We start from the raw sequence: 19,532 nt of genomic DNA on the forward strand, positions 1-19,532 counted from the left end.
GGTCTGTCAGGTTCAGTGTTTCCTACACTGGTTAGGGTTCCAGCGATTGTTCCCTCCCAGCCTTTTCCAGGAGATGTCAAGGATTGAGCTCTGCCACTGAGCTATGGTCCAGTGTCATGTTCCCCAAATATACCAAGATGACTCTGGGAAATCGTCAAAGTCAGACATGGAAGCAACAGTCCCAGCATCTTGCTTGATCCCCAGAAACAGGTATTGAGAGGCATAATCACTTGCTTCTGTATACAAAAAGACAAAAAGTCCTGTTAGCCACTGGCAAACCTCCTGCTCCAGGCATTTGTCCCCTCTTCACTTACTGCTTGACACAGCCTGCAATCTCCATCTGACTCCGAAGCAGAGTTGTGTGCCAAACAGCCAACCTGCTGCTGCTAGCCCTCCCTGGCAGCTCACTCTCATTCTGCCTCATTCTCTAGCTAGCTAATGTTAACAACATACTCTGTGCTGGTCCAGAGAGGGACAGAAACATACAGAGAAAGGGAAGGTTTCTCCTGCTCACTTGCTGATCTATTTATCTGCATGGTCCTTCTGTCTTCCCTATTGTTGCAGAGAGAGAGAGAGAGAGAGAGAGAGAGAGAGAGAGAGGGAGGGAGGGAGGGAGGGCGAGAGAGAGAGCGAGAGAGAGAGAGAGAGAGAGCGCGCAAGAGCGCATCTCTGGAACAAGTGGAAGAGCCAGAGTGCGAACAAGCGAACTGCAGGGAGGGAGAAGGAGTGCATAGCAACGCGACTCCACGATGAAGAACCAGGAGCACCATCCTCAGAAGGTAAGACGAGGAGGTAGCGAGCAGCTTGTACCGGAGGCACATAATTAGATGCCACAAAAGGGGAAAGTGTGTGTGTGCGTGTATCAGGGGAAGAGAGCTGTAGCAGGTGCCTTTTTCTGGATGGCAAAACAATCCAGGCTCAGGATTGCACATCCCACAGTCCCTTTATCCTTTCCCCAAGGTAAGGTTAGCAGGGGATGCTTCCTGACCCTTCAGAGTAGACCCTTCAGAGTAGCAGGTTGTCTGCTGCTAAAGGTGGAGAGAGACGACACCTTCTGCCCCTGGCAGCACCCCAGGAAGCAGCAGGTGGGGCAGGTGGGAGGCCGGGGGTAGCTGTCTGTCTGTCATTGCACAGCCAGCTCTTCTCACTCTCTTTAATTAGCAAGCGGGGGGGGGGGGGGGCTGTGCCTATACTTGAGTGCACCCGCTTTTCACCAGCCAGCCTCATCACGCAGGTGTTTCTTTTTCCTCTGGAAGGCAGGTGTTTCCACCAGGGGATGATGCATGCTATATGGCTGGGGGTGGGATTTAGGTAAGGAAGAATTGGGTGGGGAGAGAGAGGATTGCAAGTCCCCTGTAGTGTTTGCATCAGTGCTTGTCCTCCCACTGCATCCTATCTGCAACAGGTGCTAAAAGGGAAAGAGTGCCCAGGAAGACAGGCTAGAGATGTTCACATCGGACATGCCTGGAGCAGGAAACCGGGTCAGGTCTATCGAGCCCCTCTTTGCTTCTTTCCATATCCACTCCCTCTCGGCTTGCATCACCTGGCTGGCTCCTCCCTCTTTCCCCCTGGGAAGCCTTCTTCTGGCAGTGATTCTTTTCCCCTTCCGCCTCCCCACTTTTACATCACCCAGGCAGAATCTCTTACATAAGCATGCCAGTGTGGCATAGTGGTTAGAGTGCCAGGTAGGACCTGAAAGAGCAGGGTTCAAATCCTCACTCAGCCATGAAGGTCACTTGGGGCCAGTTACAACCTAACTTTACCTCATAAGGTTGCTGTGAGAATAAAATGGAGTGGGAGTGGAGGACCGTGTGCTGTATGCCACCCTGGGATATGAATGTATTAATGTTTATTCATTTATTTATTTATTATCCTTCCCCACATCTCTCACTTCTGACTCCACTGTTGGCTGTTCCAAGACATTTTGCAGCAAATTAAGGTAGAGCAGTAAATAGCACCCAGTGCCCCCCACCCCAGTTCAAGGCCAGCCAAGTTATTTTGTCCCTTGAGGCAGAAAATCCCACACGACTCCAACCACCATTCAGAGTGTGCTGTCTGAGAAAGTTCACAAGATTTGCAGGGATAGGTAGTCTATAAGCAAAGCCATCCATCCTGTTTCTGACTGGTGCTAGCAGGGGTGGACTTTGGTAATATTTTGTAATATGACGTCCTGTGTGAGGCCAACATTTGGCGCCCCAAAATGGCTCTTCTAAGTTTTGAGCCCCCTTGGTTCGGCACCACTCCAAATCCGGTGCTAGTGCTAGTCTTTGGACCAAAAGGCTCTCTCATCGCGGCAGGTAGCAGGCAAAGCAATTTTTTTTTTAAAAAAGTTACAACCTCCAAGAAAACCCCCTAATTAAAATGCGCAATGAAACAATTTAATCAAAACGTTAGAATAAAAATCCACAGTCAAAATGCACAATAAAGCAATCCCATTAAGACAGCAGCAGAAGATTCAAGTCAGGAGCTATGGGGAATACTTCCTTAAATGGGGATTTGCTATGATTTTGATGAAGCAGTGAGCCTTGTTTTGCTCTAGTGACTTTCAAGGTGGCTTCCTACCGTCTCCACCTCCCATCCAGGTCTCCACCTCCCATCCCAAATTTTGAGAGAAATGAAAAACAATTTGTTTCTGGGCTAGTGGTGCTGGATAAGTAAGTGAAAGTACCACATTTCACCAAATAATGAGCCTTCACCTGCACAGAGTGGTGGAGATGCCATGCAGCCTCAACCAATTGATCTGAACACCTCTGAGAGGCATGAACTTATCTAATCCCCAGGACACTTACTCATGTCTGCTTTCCCCCCAACTTTTGTGTGTGGCATGCACACTGATGGGGTTCAGACAATACTATCTCAGCAGCTTCAGAACAAGGCAAGGTATTAAACCAGCTGAAGTTTAATATCATAAGCAGCTGCTCTACAACAGAGCTAAGCCCTCTCTTTTACGCACATGTGCGTGCACACACACACCTCACATAAATGTAACTTAATGCTAAGGTCCCTCTTCTCTCTCCCTGTAATGTGTAGCTGAGGAAATGAAAGATATGGCATCATTACACTGTGCTAATGTAGAGTAAGGGGAGGCTACTACATATCACATCTGGTTCCAACCAGATCTGAAGTCAAGGTCTACAAAATGGGACACTCCCAAAAACTGTGGAGAAAAATATTCATTTTGAAGTGTTTCGGGGGGGGGGGTGTCTGTTGATTTCTCCAGCTGCCAGCTTGTGACTCAGATGTGGCACAGATGCATTTCTTAAAGTGAGGGATTTTCTCTCTCTCCTGTAACTCAGTGTTCTTGAGTGTGATGTGGAACTGATGACCTAAATCAGTAAAATAATGGCTTTTGTGGGGCTTACACACACTCTAAGAAATGTTTTTTGTATTCCAAAAGGCAGTCTATCACATTTATCTGGTGTGTATTGGAATAATAATATTTGTCCTTTTTGCCTTTTTACCACAATAGTCACCATATACTTTCTTTTTATATATATGCAAAGCTAGCTTATCCATTGTTCCTTCATTTATCTGAACTATTCCCCACCCTCCCGCTCTGATTCTGCCCTTGTTTTTTCTACTCTGAACTATTTCTGTTTGAGGATGCCTTCATAGAATACCTAGCTGTCCAAAGGACAGGAGAAGGGAATGGCAGAAAGCTGTTAAAAATTTCCTGCTGAGGAACCTGTGCTGGAGTCTCTCAGTCTCCCAGCAGAGTTTGGCATTATAGATTAACCACAATGCTTAAACTTTGCAGCCTGGGAAGAAAAGCTTCTTGCCTCAATTTGTTGTTCCAAGCGATGGTGTGTATGATTGAATTTTTTTTCTTCAGGAACAGAAGGCTGCCTAAGAAAAATGAAAAGCAAAGATGCTCAGAATGCCACCAGGATTCTAAAGAAAGCACCAGATTGTAGCATGGAGAGACAAACATGTCACTCCAAAGTATAGCAGTGATCACACTCAGTGGAAACTGGCCTTGGCCAAAAAATGGGGTAGGGTCTTTGTCAGAATAAACTTTAGGCTGATTCATATAACTTCAGTTGTGGGATAACCCTTCATTAACCCTTCCCGGTGCTCAATTTGTAGAAAGCCAGGTGCTAGAAACTGCTCTCAGGTATGAGACATATGTACTCTACATATGCTCAGAGGCATACTCTTTCTTCAGACATCCCATGGCATAGTATATAGGTTCCAGGAATGAGCCATAGAGCTATGGCCTTCCTGGACAGAGATAGCCTGGCCACTGGTAACTTCCAGGCTGGATTACTGTAATGCGCACCATATGTGGCTGCCCTTGGGTCCAACTAGTGCAGAACACAACAGCCGTACTGTTGATGGGGGCATCTGGCTGAGAACCTGTGACACCATAGTTAAAACAGCTGCACTGGCTGCCCATCTGCTACAGAGCCAGGGTCAAGATCCTTGTATTAATTTACAAAGCCAGCCTGAACCACTTAGGCCCAGGGTACGTCAGGAATCACCTGAACTGTTATATCCCAGCTCAGTCACTGAGCTCATTGCAGGGGCATTGTTGGTCGTTCCTCAAATGTATGAGGCCTTCTTGATAACAACAAGAAATAAAGCCTTTCATGTCATTGGCTCAGTCCTGCCGAACACTCTGCCACTAGAGATTCAGCTGGTGCCTTCTGTTCCAACTTTTCAACACCTGCTGAAAACTTTTCTATTTCGCTAGGCTTATGCAGTCAATTAAGAATACATCTTTCCACAATGGTTAATTGATTTCTGTTTTTAACTTTTTAATATGCTTTTTCTGTATTGTTTTGTGTATTTTTGTTGTAAGCCGCCTTGATATATATATTTTTACAAAATAGCTGCATATAAATAAACAAATAGAGGGATCCCTGGCTAAAATTCAAGTTCTGTGGGCACCCTTCCCCTCTCCCATTTTAATTAAGTATATATTTGGCAAGCAAGCTCCCATGAGTCCAAAAGTGTGTGCAAGTGACTATAAGCTGTGATGTGGACATTTTCATACAGTAATTTATGTATGTGGCTGGATATCACAATGAACACTAGTTCGTTAACTGCCTTCCTCATACTATGCCTCTGCTTTGCTTTGGGGCAGTTAAAAAAAGAGAGAGAGAGAGCCAAGTATTGTGTGGGTTGATTCATTGCACCTGAGATACTGACACTGATAAGAAAACAATAACCAAGGACCAAGCTTAGAGTCTTCTTACTCATAGTGGTCTCATAGATGATGAAGGGCATTTAGACAAAAGAGAGTATGGCAGGATGGGGACAGAAGGGAGAGATTAAGCCAGTGTTTCCCAACCTTTTTTGGGCAAAGGCACACTTGTTTCATGAAAAAAATCTCGAGGCACACCACCATTAGAAAATGTTTAAAAAATTAACTCTGTGCCTATATTGACTATATATAAAGTAACTCTCTTTAATAGGAATCAAATAAACACAAAGAAAGTATTTTATAATTACTTTATTATGAAATAGTAAGTACCGTATTTTTCGTCCCATAGGACGCTCCGTCCCATAGGACGCACCTACTTTTTTGAGGGGGGAAATAAAGGAAAATTTTTTTTCCTTTATTTCCCCCCAAAAAAACCAGGTCGGGGAACAGTGGGATGGCGGTGCTGCGCCTCCCCGCTGTCCCCCGAGTTTGTGGGGCTGGCCCATGTCTGCCTGGCGCGAGGGGCGCTCTGCTTCAGGGCGCCCCGCGCGTCCGGCGGCAGGCTACAGTCCGCAGCATGGGGAACCCTCTGTTTCAGGGCGCCCCATGCGCCCCCCGGGTGCGCAAGGCTTGCCAACACGAGCGCGGAGCATGGGGCGTCCTCCGAAGGGTGCCCCGTGCTCCGCGCTGCCAGCTGCCGCCCGCAAGCCTTGCGCTCCCGGGGGGAGATCCCCCGGGTGCGCAAGGCTGGCCAACACCAGCGCGGAGCACGGGGCGTCCTCTGGAGGGCGCCCCGTGCTCCGCGCTGCAGGCTGCTGCCCGCAAGCCTTGCGCTCCCGGGGGGAGATCCCCCGGTGCGCAAGACTTGCCAACACCAGCGCGGAGCACGGGGTGGCCTCCGAAGGGCGCCCCGTGCTCCGCGCTGCCAGGTGACGCCCGCAAGCCTTGCTCTCCCGGGGGGAGATCCCCCGGGTGCGCAAGGCTTGCGGACACCTGCGTGGAGCACGGGGCGTCCTCCGAAGGGCGCCCCGTGCTCCGCGCTGCAGGCTGCTGCCCGCAAGCCTTGCGCTCCCGGGGGGAGATCCCCCGGGTGCGCAAGGCTTGCGGACACCTGCATGGAGCACGGGGCGTCCTCTGGAGGGCGCCCCGTGCTCCGCGCTGCAGGCTGCTGCCCGCAAGCCTTGCGCTCCCGGGGGGAGATCCCCCGGGTGCGCAAGGCTGGCCGACACCAGCGCGGAGCACGGGGCGTCCTCTGGAGGGCGCCCCGTGCTCCGCGCTGCAGGCTGCTGCCCGCAAGCCTTGCGCTCCCGGGGGGAGATCCCCCGGGTGCGCAAGGCTTGCGGACACCAGCGCGGAGCACGGGGCGATGGGATGTGGGAGGGAGCTCGCTCCCCGCCCCGCGTGTGCTCGCCGCCGCCGCCCCGCCTCTCGCCGCCCGACTCGCCCGCCTCCCTCCCACGGCACACCAGCCGACGTCCCGCGGCACACTAGTGTGCCGCGGAACACCGGTTGGGAAACACTGGATTAAGCAATCAAAGGTAAGTAGTATAGACCATAATGTGGGCTGAAAATGGGGTTCAAGATAATCTATTAGAACTACCATTCTAAGGATTACTAGTTAACATTGATTTCATGCCAAGCAGGTGCTAGAAAAAAAATCCTAAAAGATTTTGACTTATTTAGTGAACATGTTTCCTAAAACAACGGCATCTATTTTTATTTTTATTTTCAAAAAACCTTCCCAAAAAGAAGTGTTCTGGAAAGTGTAAGGTTTTCTTTTATACAGACAGCACAGAATGTTATATATATATATATATATATATATATATATATATACACGCATTACAATATATATATATATATATATACAATATACAATATATATACACGCATTACAATATAAATATATATATACACGCATTACAATATAAATATATATATATAATTATATAAATATATATATACACGCATTACAATATAAATATATATATATAATTATATAAATATATATATACACGCATTACAATATAAATATATATATATAATTATATGCAGGTTTTGGTGTCCTCGGGTGTCTTCCCGTGTAAAAGTTGGGGTGTCTAGGCGACGTTTCGACGAGGTCTCACTCGTCATCTTCATATAATTATATATATATATATATATATATACACGCATTACAATGCCTGCTGAAATGATTTCTTTATTTCAACTATTTATATACTGCTTAATCACTGAAGTGTATAAGTGATGTACATAAAGATTACAAAAGTAATACCATGGATAAAATCAGTTAAAATTGTTCGTAAAACAGAAAACTTCCTTAAAATTTCTGCTTTCTTAAGTGCGTACACACACATATGCACACACAGTCACTATTATTATATCAATAGAAAAAAGTCATCATCGTTTCCTTGTACACCTTACTCAGCTAAGCATTTTTTAAATACATTTGCCGCTTATTTTAAAGGCACTTTCCCACCCTAACTTGCTTTAGAACACAGATTCCATTGCACCTAGCTAGTTTGTCCTACTTTCTCTGTGTGCTGCCCCACTCCTTTTTCTTACAAGGGAATGATTGCAAGATCTCATTGCTTCAGCAAAAACCCTGGAAAAATATAAACCGTTACTGCAAGAGGTTTAGAAACTGGAGGTTCACATTGCGTAATGGTGAGACTTAGGCTGTGTACACATGGATACCATTTACTCCAGCTTCAGTGCACTCCCACTACTGGAACAGTGAAACTGAGTACACATGATATTGGCTAAAACCCATCTGTATCCTGCAGTTTCTTGAGAAATTCTCTTGTTCAATGCATTTCTCCTTAAACCACCTTCCACCTAATTTGAAAACATAAGCTGTGGTTAAGCTGAGATGTGTACATCTGAGACAGTCATTGCACATGCATTGATGGTAGCCCATTTGCAGATGACCTCTTCATCAAATAGGACAGGCATAGGCAAACTCAGCCCTCCGAATGTTTTTGGGACTACAACTCCCATCATCCCTAGCTAACAGGACCAGTGGTCAGGGATGATGGGAGTTGTAGTCCCAAAGGATCTGGCGGGCCGAGTTTGCCTATGCCTGAAATAGGAGTTTGGTGCAGATAAACTAAATCAGGTAATGGGCATGGGGTAAAGACATGGTTTGAAGCTCTATTGAACCAGAATTAGGTGATCATTCTGATCTGGTTGGGGCTGCAATCTCCTGAATGATCGCATAGACACTTTTTGAAGTTTCCTGGATCCTGCTCTGCTCCTGGGTGCCCTCAGTGACCATAAGCACTTTTCAGCATAATTGGCTGATGCACCTGTTGTGTTCCTAGCTGGAGAAGACCTGGCCAGTTCTTCATGCCCCTATTATGCCCAGTTTAGATCATTGTAACCTATTCTATACATGGCTGGCTGCCTTTCCAAAGCACTTGAAAGCTTCAGTCGCTTCAAAATGTAGCTGCCTTGGTACATTATGATGCTTTCTGATCTTGTCATCCCAGTGATGCTCCCGTTGTACCAACATGAATTTTGGTTCCAGGCTTAATTTGAAGTCTTAACCTTAAGGCCTTAAATGATCTGAGGCCAGCTTGATTTAAGGACTGCCTTTTTCCTTTTGCTCATGCTCAAGCACTCTGTTCAACTGCCACTCTGTTGGTAGTCCTGCTGCCTGAAATTTGGCAGGTGGTGACACAAGATGGCTTTTCCGATGGCGGAGCCTAAACTGTGGAATGACCTCCCCAGAAAGGGCCATATGGCTACCTCACTTGCTCACTTTTTAGTGAGAAGCTAAAATGTGGCTTTTTAAAGGAAGCTTTCAGTCTGTATTAATTTTATCTTGTAGCTGCTTAACGTTGCTAATATATTTTAGATTTTAAAATGCTGTGTTGTAAATCACTTTGACAGCCTTTGGGAGGATTAATGGCATATAAATGTGTTCAGTGAACAGATGAATGGCTATTATGGTGCCTGGAAAAATATACAGTACCATGAAGGGCATTTTTAGTAGATTTTCCCTGGTTATATTCATTTCTACAGATGTTGGCACTGTCCTGTCCATATAGTTACTTTCTGCTTTGATGTGTTAGGTCTAGATTATTATAAATGTAAGTGTGTATGTGAGAAAGCAAGGGAGTGTACATGATAATGAACTTATCCACATGAGTTACAGAAATGTCATAGGCATCTTTTGCACTAAGATGTACAGAAATTTCTCTGGGCATCATGTTCATATATGTGCCATGAAGCCTTGGGCCAGTCACCATCTCTTAGTCTAACCTAAGCAGAACCATGTGCACCACCTTGAGATCCTTGGAAGATAGAGGTGGTATATAAATGTAATAAAGAAATAAAAATATATAATTGCATCTATGAGGTCTGAATATGGATACACATGTTATTCACATGTGTGTTGTATTAGCTTGCCCATGTACAGACATGTTTGTATGGCTGGGTCTGAGCAGAGATATGTGCGCATGTAAGTGCAAGAGCATGTAAACATATGGCAGGTAAATCTGTGCTTCATTATTTCCTCAACAACTAACACTTTCTTCACTTGTCTCCATGGAAACTGAACAAGAGGAGCATTGCTACAACTGTAGCCTATTGTGGGAGAGGAAAGGGCAGCTACTGGAGAAAAAAAGGAGAACCAATGTTTAATTTGGGCCAGCGCTCACCAGTGCTCTGGCTGTTTTCAAGGAACATATGAATTAATAATAAAGATCAAAGAGTTCTCCTGAGTTTCGGCAAGTGAATCTTTCAGTCGCTGCTGAGTAGCCAGAGCCTGTCCCCTCATGTCAAGGATTTTAAGGGAGAGCTTTCAAGTCAGAGTGTGTGGTTTCCATATAGGGTTGAGCCCCGTCGCCTCTCTTTTTATGAAATTAAGAACCAGATGCAGGCAGCTTCTTGTGTTGGGAAAATATATTTGGAAGCCATATCAAGTGAGGATCATTTTAAGTCAGGCTAGTTCAGCCAGTGTCTTAGCTAGGCAGGCAGTTCTTAAATGAGGCAATGGAAGCCAGAGACATGATGGGTTGCTGTTTTTTAACTTGGCAAACCAAAGAGGGTTTGTTGGGCCAGAGCAGAGGTAGCCAATGTACTCATTAAATGTTATACACTCCAGGAGTTATGAGACTCCAATTCCCATCAGCCTCCGTCAACTAGATCAGTGGTCAGGGATGATGGGAGTTGGAGTTCAACAACGTCTGAGGGCACTATGTTAGTTATCGCTGGCCCAGGGGTGTGATTCAGGTGCAATAGGGGCTAAGTTAATCCCTGACAAACATCATGCAAGCCGGGAGAGCAGGACTGGACATGGAGAAGTGGTGTAGCTCTGCCAGAGAACAAGCTTTGCATGATGAAGATCTCAGATTCAATTGCTAGCATCTCCAAATATGGCTGGGGAAACCATATCCCCGGAGAGCGTAGTCAGTGTAGAGTAGACCAAGGGTAGTCCATGTGGTGCTCTCCAGATGATGTTGGAGTCTACCTCCATCAACTCTTGCTGGCATGGCCAGGGATTAGGAAAGATGGGAACTGTAGACCCAACAATAACTGGAGGTCACAAATGGGCTGGCTCTGTATAAAGCAGACAGGCAACAGCTCCTGCTGCGGACCTCTGAGGCTGAGAAGATTGACTTCACTCAGCTCATGACAGATGCAAGTCTTTCCTTGCAGCTCCCATTAGCCCCAAGCAGTATGGGCAGTGATGATGAAAGCCACGATCACTCAGTGGCAGATCTCCTGGTGTTTCAAATTTCAGTGGTGCCCTGCGTGATGCCAAAATTCGGAGCCCCTCCACCTCTTGGGCTCCCCAGAAGGCACCATGCCCAGTGCGACCTAACCAGTTGTGTTCCCCTAAGTTTGCTGTAGGCCAATAACATGGAGGCCCAAAGGTTGCCCACCCCTTCTATCAAACCTTTTCTTTTTTAAAAAAAAAAAAAATCATTTCCCCTTGCTCTCTGAAGTTTCACTTGCATTTCTTTCTGTCTTCTTCCAACAACCTTGTCTTTAATTCCTCACTTCTGCGCCTTGTCAGCCAGTGATTCCAGACTTGCTAATGACGCCAAGCGATCAAGGAGATGGTGACCTGGAGATTGAGTACCCTGAAGACAGAGGGAATTGGACAGGCAAGCTGGATTTCCTTTTGTCCTGTATTGGCTACTGTGTTGGACTGGGGAACGTCTGGAGGTTTCCATACCGCGCTTACACAAATGGAGGAGGTAAGCCCTGGGCTTTTCTTACCTGCATCTCTATATTGAAAACTGACAATAGAAAACTGGTGTCAGGTAGGAGGTGTGTGTGCACGCAACTTCCACAGCAGCAGCTGCAATGCAGACATGGCCCAGAAGGACTCCCCAATGCTGCTGCTTTGCCTGTAGCCACAACCAACTTCAGGAAACACACCAAGCAGACACCTGATTTCCTGCATCAGCTTCAGCTTGGAGTCACAAACGACTGTGCTGATCCCCTGGGTTGGATGTGCATTTGCTCTTGGCTGGTGCACAAGCACCCTGGGGACACTGCTGAGTTACTGTCTCTCTCTGCAGCTTGCAAGACATTGATCTGGCAGGTGGGAGTGTACACTGCCCACCCCAAATGACAGCCACACCTGAAATGCAGGGCAGGGGGAATGGAGTGTTTTATTTTTTAAAAAAGACAGACACCAGGGACACAAGTGAGATTGCAGTGGTATCTAAAGAATATCTGCCTAGGCTATGGTCCCTTTAATTTTTACAAAACCAGAATGGGGACGGGGTGATCACAACAAAAACTGCCAGGAAGTCGACACCTAAACATACAAAATTCCTGTAGTTCACTCCAGCTCAGTGCTGGATGAAAAGGCACAGGTCCCAAGATTGTGTACCCTATTCATGGGTGCTAGTCCTCTGTGACCCATTTCCTATACTCCTATGGTGTCCTGGGATATACAACTAAGGACACATTTATCAAGGGGCTAGCTGCCATGCCATATGAACTGTTTACTCTTAAGCAGGCTTCAGCATGATGCTAGGCACCTCTGTCAAATGTCCTGCGTGTTTCCGAAAGCAACGCTGATGAATCAGTAGGAGGCATACATCCTTCTGAGTCAGTGCATAGTGCAGCTTGCGTGAATTCAGGATGTGAAAGGGCAGCACACTCTTGGAGATACCATCTTCTCCACTGGGGAGAAAAGTAACAACAACAACAAGATTCTAACCATTCACTGTAAATCTTTATCAGTGTTTTCCTTATGCCATAGGGGTGTCGGTCCCAGAAAGTGCTGGATGAAAAGGCACAGGTTCCAAGATTGTGTACCCTATTCATGGGTGCTAGTCCTCTGTGACCCATTTCCTATACCCCTATGCAACTAAGGACACATTTATCAAGGGGCTGGCTGCCATGCCATATGAACTGTTTACTCTTAAGCAGGCTTCAGCATGATGCTAGGCACCTCTGTCAAATGTCCTGCGTGTTTCCGAAAGCAACGCTGATGAATCAGTAGGAGGCATACATCCTTCTGAGTCAGTGCATAGTGCAGCTTGCGTGAATTCAGGATGCGAAAGGGCAGCACACTCCTGGAGATACCATCTTCTCCACTGGGGAGAAAAGGAACAACAACAACAAGATTCTAACCATTCACTGTAAATCTTTATCAATGTTTTCCTTATGCCATAGGGGTGTCGGTCCCAGAAAGCTGACAGAACTCAGAGAAATAATTTGATTTTGCTTAGCTGAATCTTCTGGTTAGTGTTTGATGAATAGTGTCTTCAGATTGCTTTTCTAAGAATGGTGGGTGGAATTGTTTTTCTTTGACAAAATTGGCTGGCTTTCAGTAGAGTAGAAACTGAACCCTTTGAATTGACAGAAAATCTTGTGAATCTCAGACAGCTGCCAAAAATGCAAATTTGAAAATATGTGCCATGTAGATAGTCTTTGACAATTTAGGTTTTTTCCCCATTTTAATCCACTGATTAGGATACTATGGGGATTTAATTGGGTTCTTGGCTGAACCACAGTCACTCCAGTGATCTTGTCAAGTCATTTAGATTCAGCTTTTACCTTAAAGTCCTTGCTCTAAGTCCCCCAGATCATCTCAGTTTCCTATTACTGTACCTATTTCCTCATCTTTGTAACCAAAGATGCTAAGGAATGATTCTCAACCTTCTGCAAGCAAAGCATGTGCTCTATCACTGAACTATGGTCCCATCACAAGCAAGTTATTATGACAGGGGGTACCTCCAATGCTGGAGTCATAGAGTTCTCAGATGGCAACCTGGGCATTTGCACATACATTTAAAGTAACTGGAAATCAAGGGAGCTATTGTAGACTTGGCGCTGCTCAGACATGCAAGGTTTTTTTTTGCAGTATCCACACAATGACATCAAAATGTCGTCCCGTTCTCCTCACTCCCATTCTCACTTAATCCACATTTACTGTTTCCAGTTTTTGTTTTAACCGATTGGGTTTTCCATAGAAATGTTCAATCTAGATTAAAGTTGCAGCCTGCACTGTAGATCCTACATTGAGCTGGTGTTGCATTAGATTACCTCCAAGGTCCCTTTAGCACAATGAATCTATGCTACATAGGGAAGTTATATAACAAGGTCTCACATTTAACTGTGCTGCTTGCCCAACATCCAGTCATGCCCCCTGTGCCTTGTGTCACAATTTTCTATCCTACAGGGGCATTCCTTGTTCCTTATTTCATCATGCTGGCGATCTGTGGGATTCCCATCTTCTTCATGGAGCTGTCGCTGGGCCAGTTCTCCAGCTTGGGGCCTCTTGCTGTTTGGAAGATAAGCCCTCTGTTTAAAGGTATGTGTGCATGCAAGGCAGTTCTCAGCTTCCTTGATGTTTCTGTCTCCCTCTCTTCTGCTGAGAACTATAAAACCAGGGTCCATTGTGTCAGTAGCAAAAAGGCATAGCAGCAGCTGTTGCCACTGTCTTCGCTCAGCATGGAGCAAACTTAGAACATAGGAGTCTTTTTTTAAAAAAAAATAGATTTTTATTAAAATTTTAAAGGTTACATGAGTAATAAAAAAATAACAACAGAAAAACACCCAATTAGACCAAAAAAGAAAGCAAAATACATAAAAACAAGTCTCATCAAAGAAAGAAGATAAAAAAGGAAAACAGAAAAAAGGGGGGAAAAAACTTTCTTTCTTTAGCTTATTTCCTTGACCACCTCACACCTCCCCTCTTTGTATTCTGGTTCATTTAGATATTTCAGCAAATCCTTCATCTTTGTTTTTATCCTAATAATTTATCTTAATATACTGTAATTTAACATTCTCTTCTTTCACCAATTAATCATCCATTTTTACTTTGTTTAATCTTATTTCTCATTAAAGCTAATATATTTGAACTTAATCTCTTAAGACATTTCCCCTAGGGTCATAAAAATTTCATTCCACGATTTTTCCATCTCTCATTAATTTTTTTTTTTTTAAATCTCCATATATACACTTTAAATTCCCAATTTTCTTCCACCGCCTCCCCTCCCCGGTCTCGGCCCCTGCCATCAGTTCCATCAACCTCCCAGCGTCCATCAACCTGGAGATCTTATATCCGAGGCTCTTAACTCTTCTTCACTTCCCTTCTGCCGATCTTCTTGATAATCTTTGGTGCTAAAAAGCAGATCTCGGGGGAGCTCCAACCCAACAATGCTTATATTCCTTCTTGACAGGTCTGCCAGATTTCCATAGTTAAAGCTAGGGCCCATAAAGTATTCCGAATCTTGTTTCACAATTCTTCCAAGTCCAAAGGCCCCAAAAGCTCCAATCTCCTCCTGGCTCAAATTCATATTCCAAAAGTCATTTGATCCCTGCATAAGGGGATCTCTCCACCTTTCCTTTTCCAGATCAGGCCAGGCACCCATCTTCAAAAACTGGCTTCTCCTAATTACAGTCATATAAGGCCTCAAGTTATAATCCTCCATTTGCCTCTTTAGGGTTAAGGCTCCCCCTTGTTTTGCTTTGTACTCAACAACAGCAACTTTCTCCTTCTCTAATTCATCAATTTGTTCAGTTAAGAAAGATTCCTGTGCCGGGTTCTTGTCGACTTCTATGCTGATACCCACTTTTGTTCCCAAAATATCAATATTAGTAGCCATGACATCTATCTGTTTATGCAGCTTTCCAAACAGATAGATTGTCCTATTCAGTACAGACACTACTTCTTCCTTTGCCGACATTCTTAAGATGTTCAAGGTCAGAACTAGTTTCTCACAGTCTTTATCTTAAGGCCAATTTCCCAGCTGCACCCTTGTAACAATGTCCCAAAACTCCCTCTAGAGGAAGACAGTCTCCATTTGTATCAATCCTTTCCAGCACAATTCCAAAAGTAAATTAGTAACAGTTTCCAGTTACCTTTTCTTCTTTTTAAGTGCAGAAGCGGACAATAGAAACAATGTCTTTCTTTTAAAGCTAGCTGTCAAATTTGTCCTGTTTACCGTCGATGGACTTTTTGCAAACCGTTCCCAGGTTCAGAGACGTGATGCTTCAATTTTTAATTTTTCACCTTCTCCTGCAAGTTCACTTGGTCAAAATTAATAGTTTCAATCAGTGGAGTTTTAATCCTTTACGTAAGACTTTCCAAAACCTTAGTTAACAACTACTTTGCTTCAGTCTATTTACAGAAAGGGAAGGTGGACTTCCTGTTTGAACCTTCCCTGTTCGGTGCCAAATTAAATTGTTTAAAAGCTCAATTTCCCGTTCTACTCACAGGTTGTTGTTTAAAATCCAATTGTCCACAGGAAAAAAGTCAGTGCTCTCCGACAGCAGCAATGCGGCTTCGCTCCGTGAAATAAGCGGTCGATTCAAAGCACCGCGCCTCTCACCCCACGTCGCTCCGGATTACCGATACCGGGTCTCCCCGCGAGTAGGGGGGAGCAGAAGGTGCCAGCCGAATCCCAGTTCACAGACTTCTTCCGTCTGTGATTTCTAAGGGCCTCCGCCTTTGCCGTGGCGGTCCGACCCTGTTTTTCACGGAGCCGGTTCCTCCCGATCGGAGGAGCTCCGCCATTGCCGGAGGCGCTAACCCGGAAGTCTCAGAACATAGGAGTCTATGGGTGCAAATGGGTGGTACACAAAGGGATCAGTGAAGCTGCATGGTGAGAGGCACAGAGAAGGCAGCCTTTCTCTCTCTCATTGTTTCAGAGTTTTAATGGTCCAGTCTCAAGCTCCGAATTGCATAAGAAACAACCCCAACGAGGCCAATGTTTTCACATGGCTTGTGTGCTTTTAAATGCAACAGCTTACACTAGAGATGGTGACAAATGTGACAGCCAGGATGAAAATTACTGGTGTGGATAGTTATGAATGGATAGGGATGCTTAGTCCCTTGCTAATTCCAGTACAAGCAGACACAATCCACACCTCCCAGATGAATGTGCAGATTGGAATGCAACTATCCCTTGGGATTTCACAGTTTTTCAAATTCTGCAAAAAAACTGATACTAAAATGCATATAGAAATGTGTAGTTTGAGACAAAATATATTTAGGGTGATTTCAGACTGGTGTTTACAGTGGTACCTCGGGTTACAGACGCTTCAGGTTACAGACGCTTCAGGTTACAGACTCCACTAAAGCAGAAATAGTACCTCGGGTTAAGAACTTTGCTTCAGGATGAGAACAGAAATCGTGCTCTGCCGGGGCAGCGGCAGTGGGAGGCCCCATTAGCTAAAGTGGTACCTCAGGTTAAGAACAGTTTCAGGTTAAGAATGTACCTCCAGAACAAATTAAGTTCTTAACCCGAGGTACCACTGTACTGTGGTGTTGGTGTGTCTCACGTATACACGGTTTTTGCAGTATCCAGCCTGTATTCCTCCCCCACCCCCTGGCATGGCATTTAATCCAGATTTACCCTTTCCAGGAAGAAGAGGTAAAACAAATACCTGTTTGCATTATCTCAATAACCTGCTTGCATATTAACTCCCCTCCTCAAAATCTGGAAGCAACCTTTGCAATGCATAGCGATAGCCACCAACTGGAGGATTAGACAAATTCAAGAAGGACATTGCTATTAGCCACAGTGGCTATGTACTGCCTCCCCGTAGGAGGCAGTATGCCTCTGAATACTAATTGCTGGAAACTGCAGGAGGGGAGAGGTCTGTTGTGCTCCACTCCTGCTTGCAGGATTGTCAAAGGCATATGGTTGGTCACTGTGAAAATAGGATGTGGCCTAGATAGCAGAGCTATTTTCATGTACTTATGTAATTTGTGAGAAAATATGTGTCTAAATGTAAATTTTAGTTTGGATTTCTTTTTAAAATGTAGATTAATTCAGAAATAGGGCAAAATGGATTTATGAATGTAGACATGCAAAACTGACACGGACCAGGAATAGGCTGGTTCTTCCATCCTCTGTACATAATCATGTAACCAAAGCAAATGAAGCTTTCTTCTCCAGTGGTCAAGTGCCAGCCTATGTGGTTATGGCTGACTCAGATTTTCTGGCATGGAAATGTTCACTATGAACAGTGCAGCATATAAGCAGCGCCCAAGGAGCTGTTTGAGTCTTGTTGCCGTTATGTTAATCTGTCTTCCATTTTTGTTCCCTTTTCAGGTGTTGGCATGGCCACAATCCTGATTGTCTGCTTGGTGGCCATTTACTATAACATGATCATTGCCTATGTTCTCTTCTACCTCTTTGCCTCGCTGACAAAAAACTTGCCCTGGCAGTACTGCGGCAACTGGTGGAACACAGATCTGTGCCTGGACCACCACATCATGCGCACGGGGAATGGCGCTGTCCCCTTCAACATCTCTAACACTGTCAGCCCAAGTGAGGAATACTGGAGGCAAGTACAATAGGCCAGGCAATGTTTAGGTGACCATTGACGACCATATTGGATCTGATTGACAACTACACACTCTAAATCCCCAGCCCTTTTGGGACCCTTGGCCCAATCCAGTTTATGTTCCTAAATTAGGTGGTTTTCCATGGCAGATTTGCCTTCCCTTGTACTAAGAGAGACATGATGCTCCTGTCCATTAACCGCCTCCCTTTTGTCCTAGTCGTTATGTCCTGCACATCCAGGAGAGCTCGGGAATTGGCGATCCTGGGAGGATCCGTTGGAATCTATGCCTGTGTCTTCTCCTCGCCTGGGTCATTGTGTACCTATGTATCCTAAAGGGAGTCAAATCCTCTGGCAAGGTAAAGTATGAATTGGCAGCAGGCACTAGTGTGTTTGAAGCTATGCTTGTTCTGGAACTATTAGCTAGACTCAATGGTTAGCCTCTTCCCCTCCATTGCATTCGCAGTGGCCCAGCCAGTAACCCTCTATACACTGGGGCTTAATGTGTATGAATGGGGGGGGGCGTGTTTGGCTTTACATGTGGACATTCCCCAGACATTTTAGAATTTGCTGCCAAGGTTCTAAATTGTATGGGGAGCTCTGCAAGTAAAGCAGCCTCCCAGCTGCAGATGCTCAGCCCTCCGATGCATGGAGGGAGACAGGACAGGCTACAGGAGACCTAACAGAGCTGGTGGGACCAACAAGTACAGCTCCAGTCTCCTCCCTCGCACAATTGGTATCATTATCTGACAATAACCATGTGTACCCCCACCCAGCTGCGGTAGGAGGAATGTCTTGATGGTAAGAGCAAACTCAAGTCAATTTCCAAGAGGGGTGGTGGGCTCTCCATCACTGGAGTCTGGACAACCATGTCTTGGGGATGCTCTAACTCTGAATTTCTTGCAACGTGCAGAGGATTTATTTATTTATTACATTTATATGCTTCCATTCCTCCAAGGAACTCAAGGAGTCATAAACCGCTTTTTCTTTCTCCATATTATCCTCACATAACTTTTATTAGATAGTTCCAGTTACAGATAGGTAGCCGTGTTGGTCTGCCATAGTCAAAACAAAATAAAAAATTCCTTCCAGTAGCACCTTAAAGACCAACTAAGTTAGTTCTTGGTATGAGCTTTCGTGTGCATGCACACTTCTTCAGATACCTATCTGAAGAAGTGTGTATCTTCAGATACCAATACACACTTCTTCAGATAGGTATCTGAAGAAGTGTGTATTGGTATCTGAAGAAGTGTGCATGCACACGAAAGCTCATACCAAGAACTAACTTAGTTGGTCTTTAAGGTGCTACTGGAAGGAATTTTTTTATTTTGTTTTTATTAGATAGGTTAGGCTGAGATTTGGTGACTGTCCCAAGGTCACGCAGTGAGCTCCATGGCTGAGTGGCAATATGAACCCAAGTCTCTTGGGTCCTAGTCTAACACTCCAACCAATACACCACAATGGTTGGACATTATGGGTACACAACAACTGCTCTGCATAATCTGTGGAACACTGCAAGACTTCTACAGAGCTGTCCTGTAGACAGCCACCATCTCCACATTTTCTTATGCATACTGAAATGAACCACTGCAGCTTCAATCAAATACCTTTATCCTCT

General features: G+C 45.1%; 1 protein-coding gene across 1 annotated transcript in view; it reads left to right on the forward strand.

Annotated features, from left to right (window-relative positions):
- The first annotated feature begins 627 nt into the window (after window positions 1-627).
- SLC6A7 (solute carrier family 6 member 7) overlaps window positions 628-19,532 on the forward strand; it is a 30,081-nt gene continuing 11,176 nt past the window's right edge. The window contains exons 1-5 of the mRNA XM_081851433.1: window positions 628-779; window positions 11,172-11,355; window positions 13,800-13,931; window positions 17,683-17,917; window positions 18,135-18,273. Of these exons, the coding sequence (XP_081707559.1) occupies window positions 750-779; window positions 11,172-11,355; window positions 13,800-13,931; window positions 17,683-17,917; window positions 18,135-18,273 (720 nt within the window). The 5' untranslated portion in view covers window positions 628-749. The remainder of the gene's footprint in view (window positions 780-11,171; window positions 11,356-13,799; window positions 13,932-17,682; window positions 17,918-18,134; window positions 18,274-19,532) is intronic.

The sequence above is a fragment of the Podarcis erhardii genome, assembly GCF_964252035.2.
Source record: "Podarcis erhardii genome assembly, chromosome: 2".
Classification (NCBI taxonomy): Eukaryota; Metazoa; Chordata; class Lepidosauria; order Squamata; family Lacertidae; genus Podarcis; species Podarcis erhardii.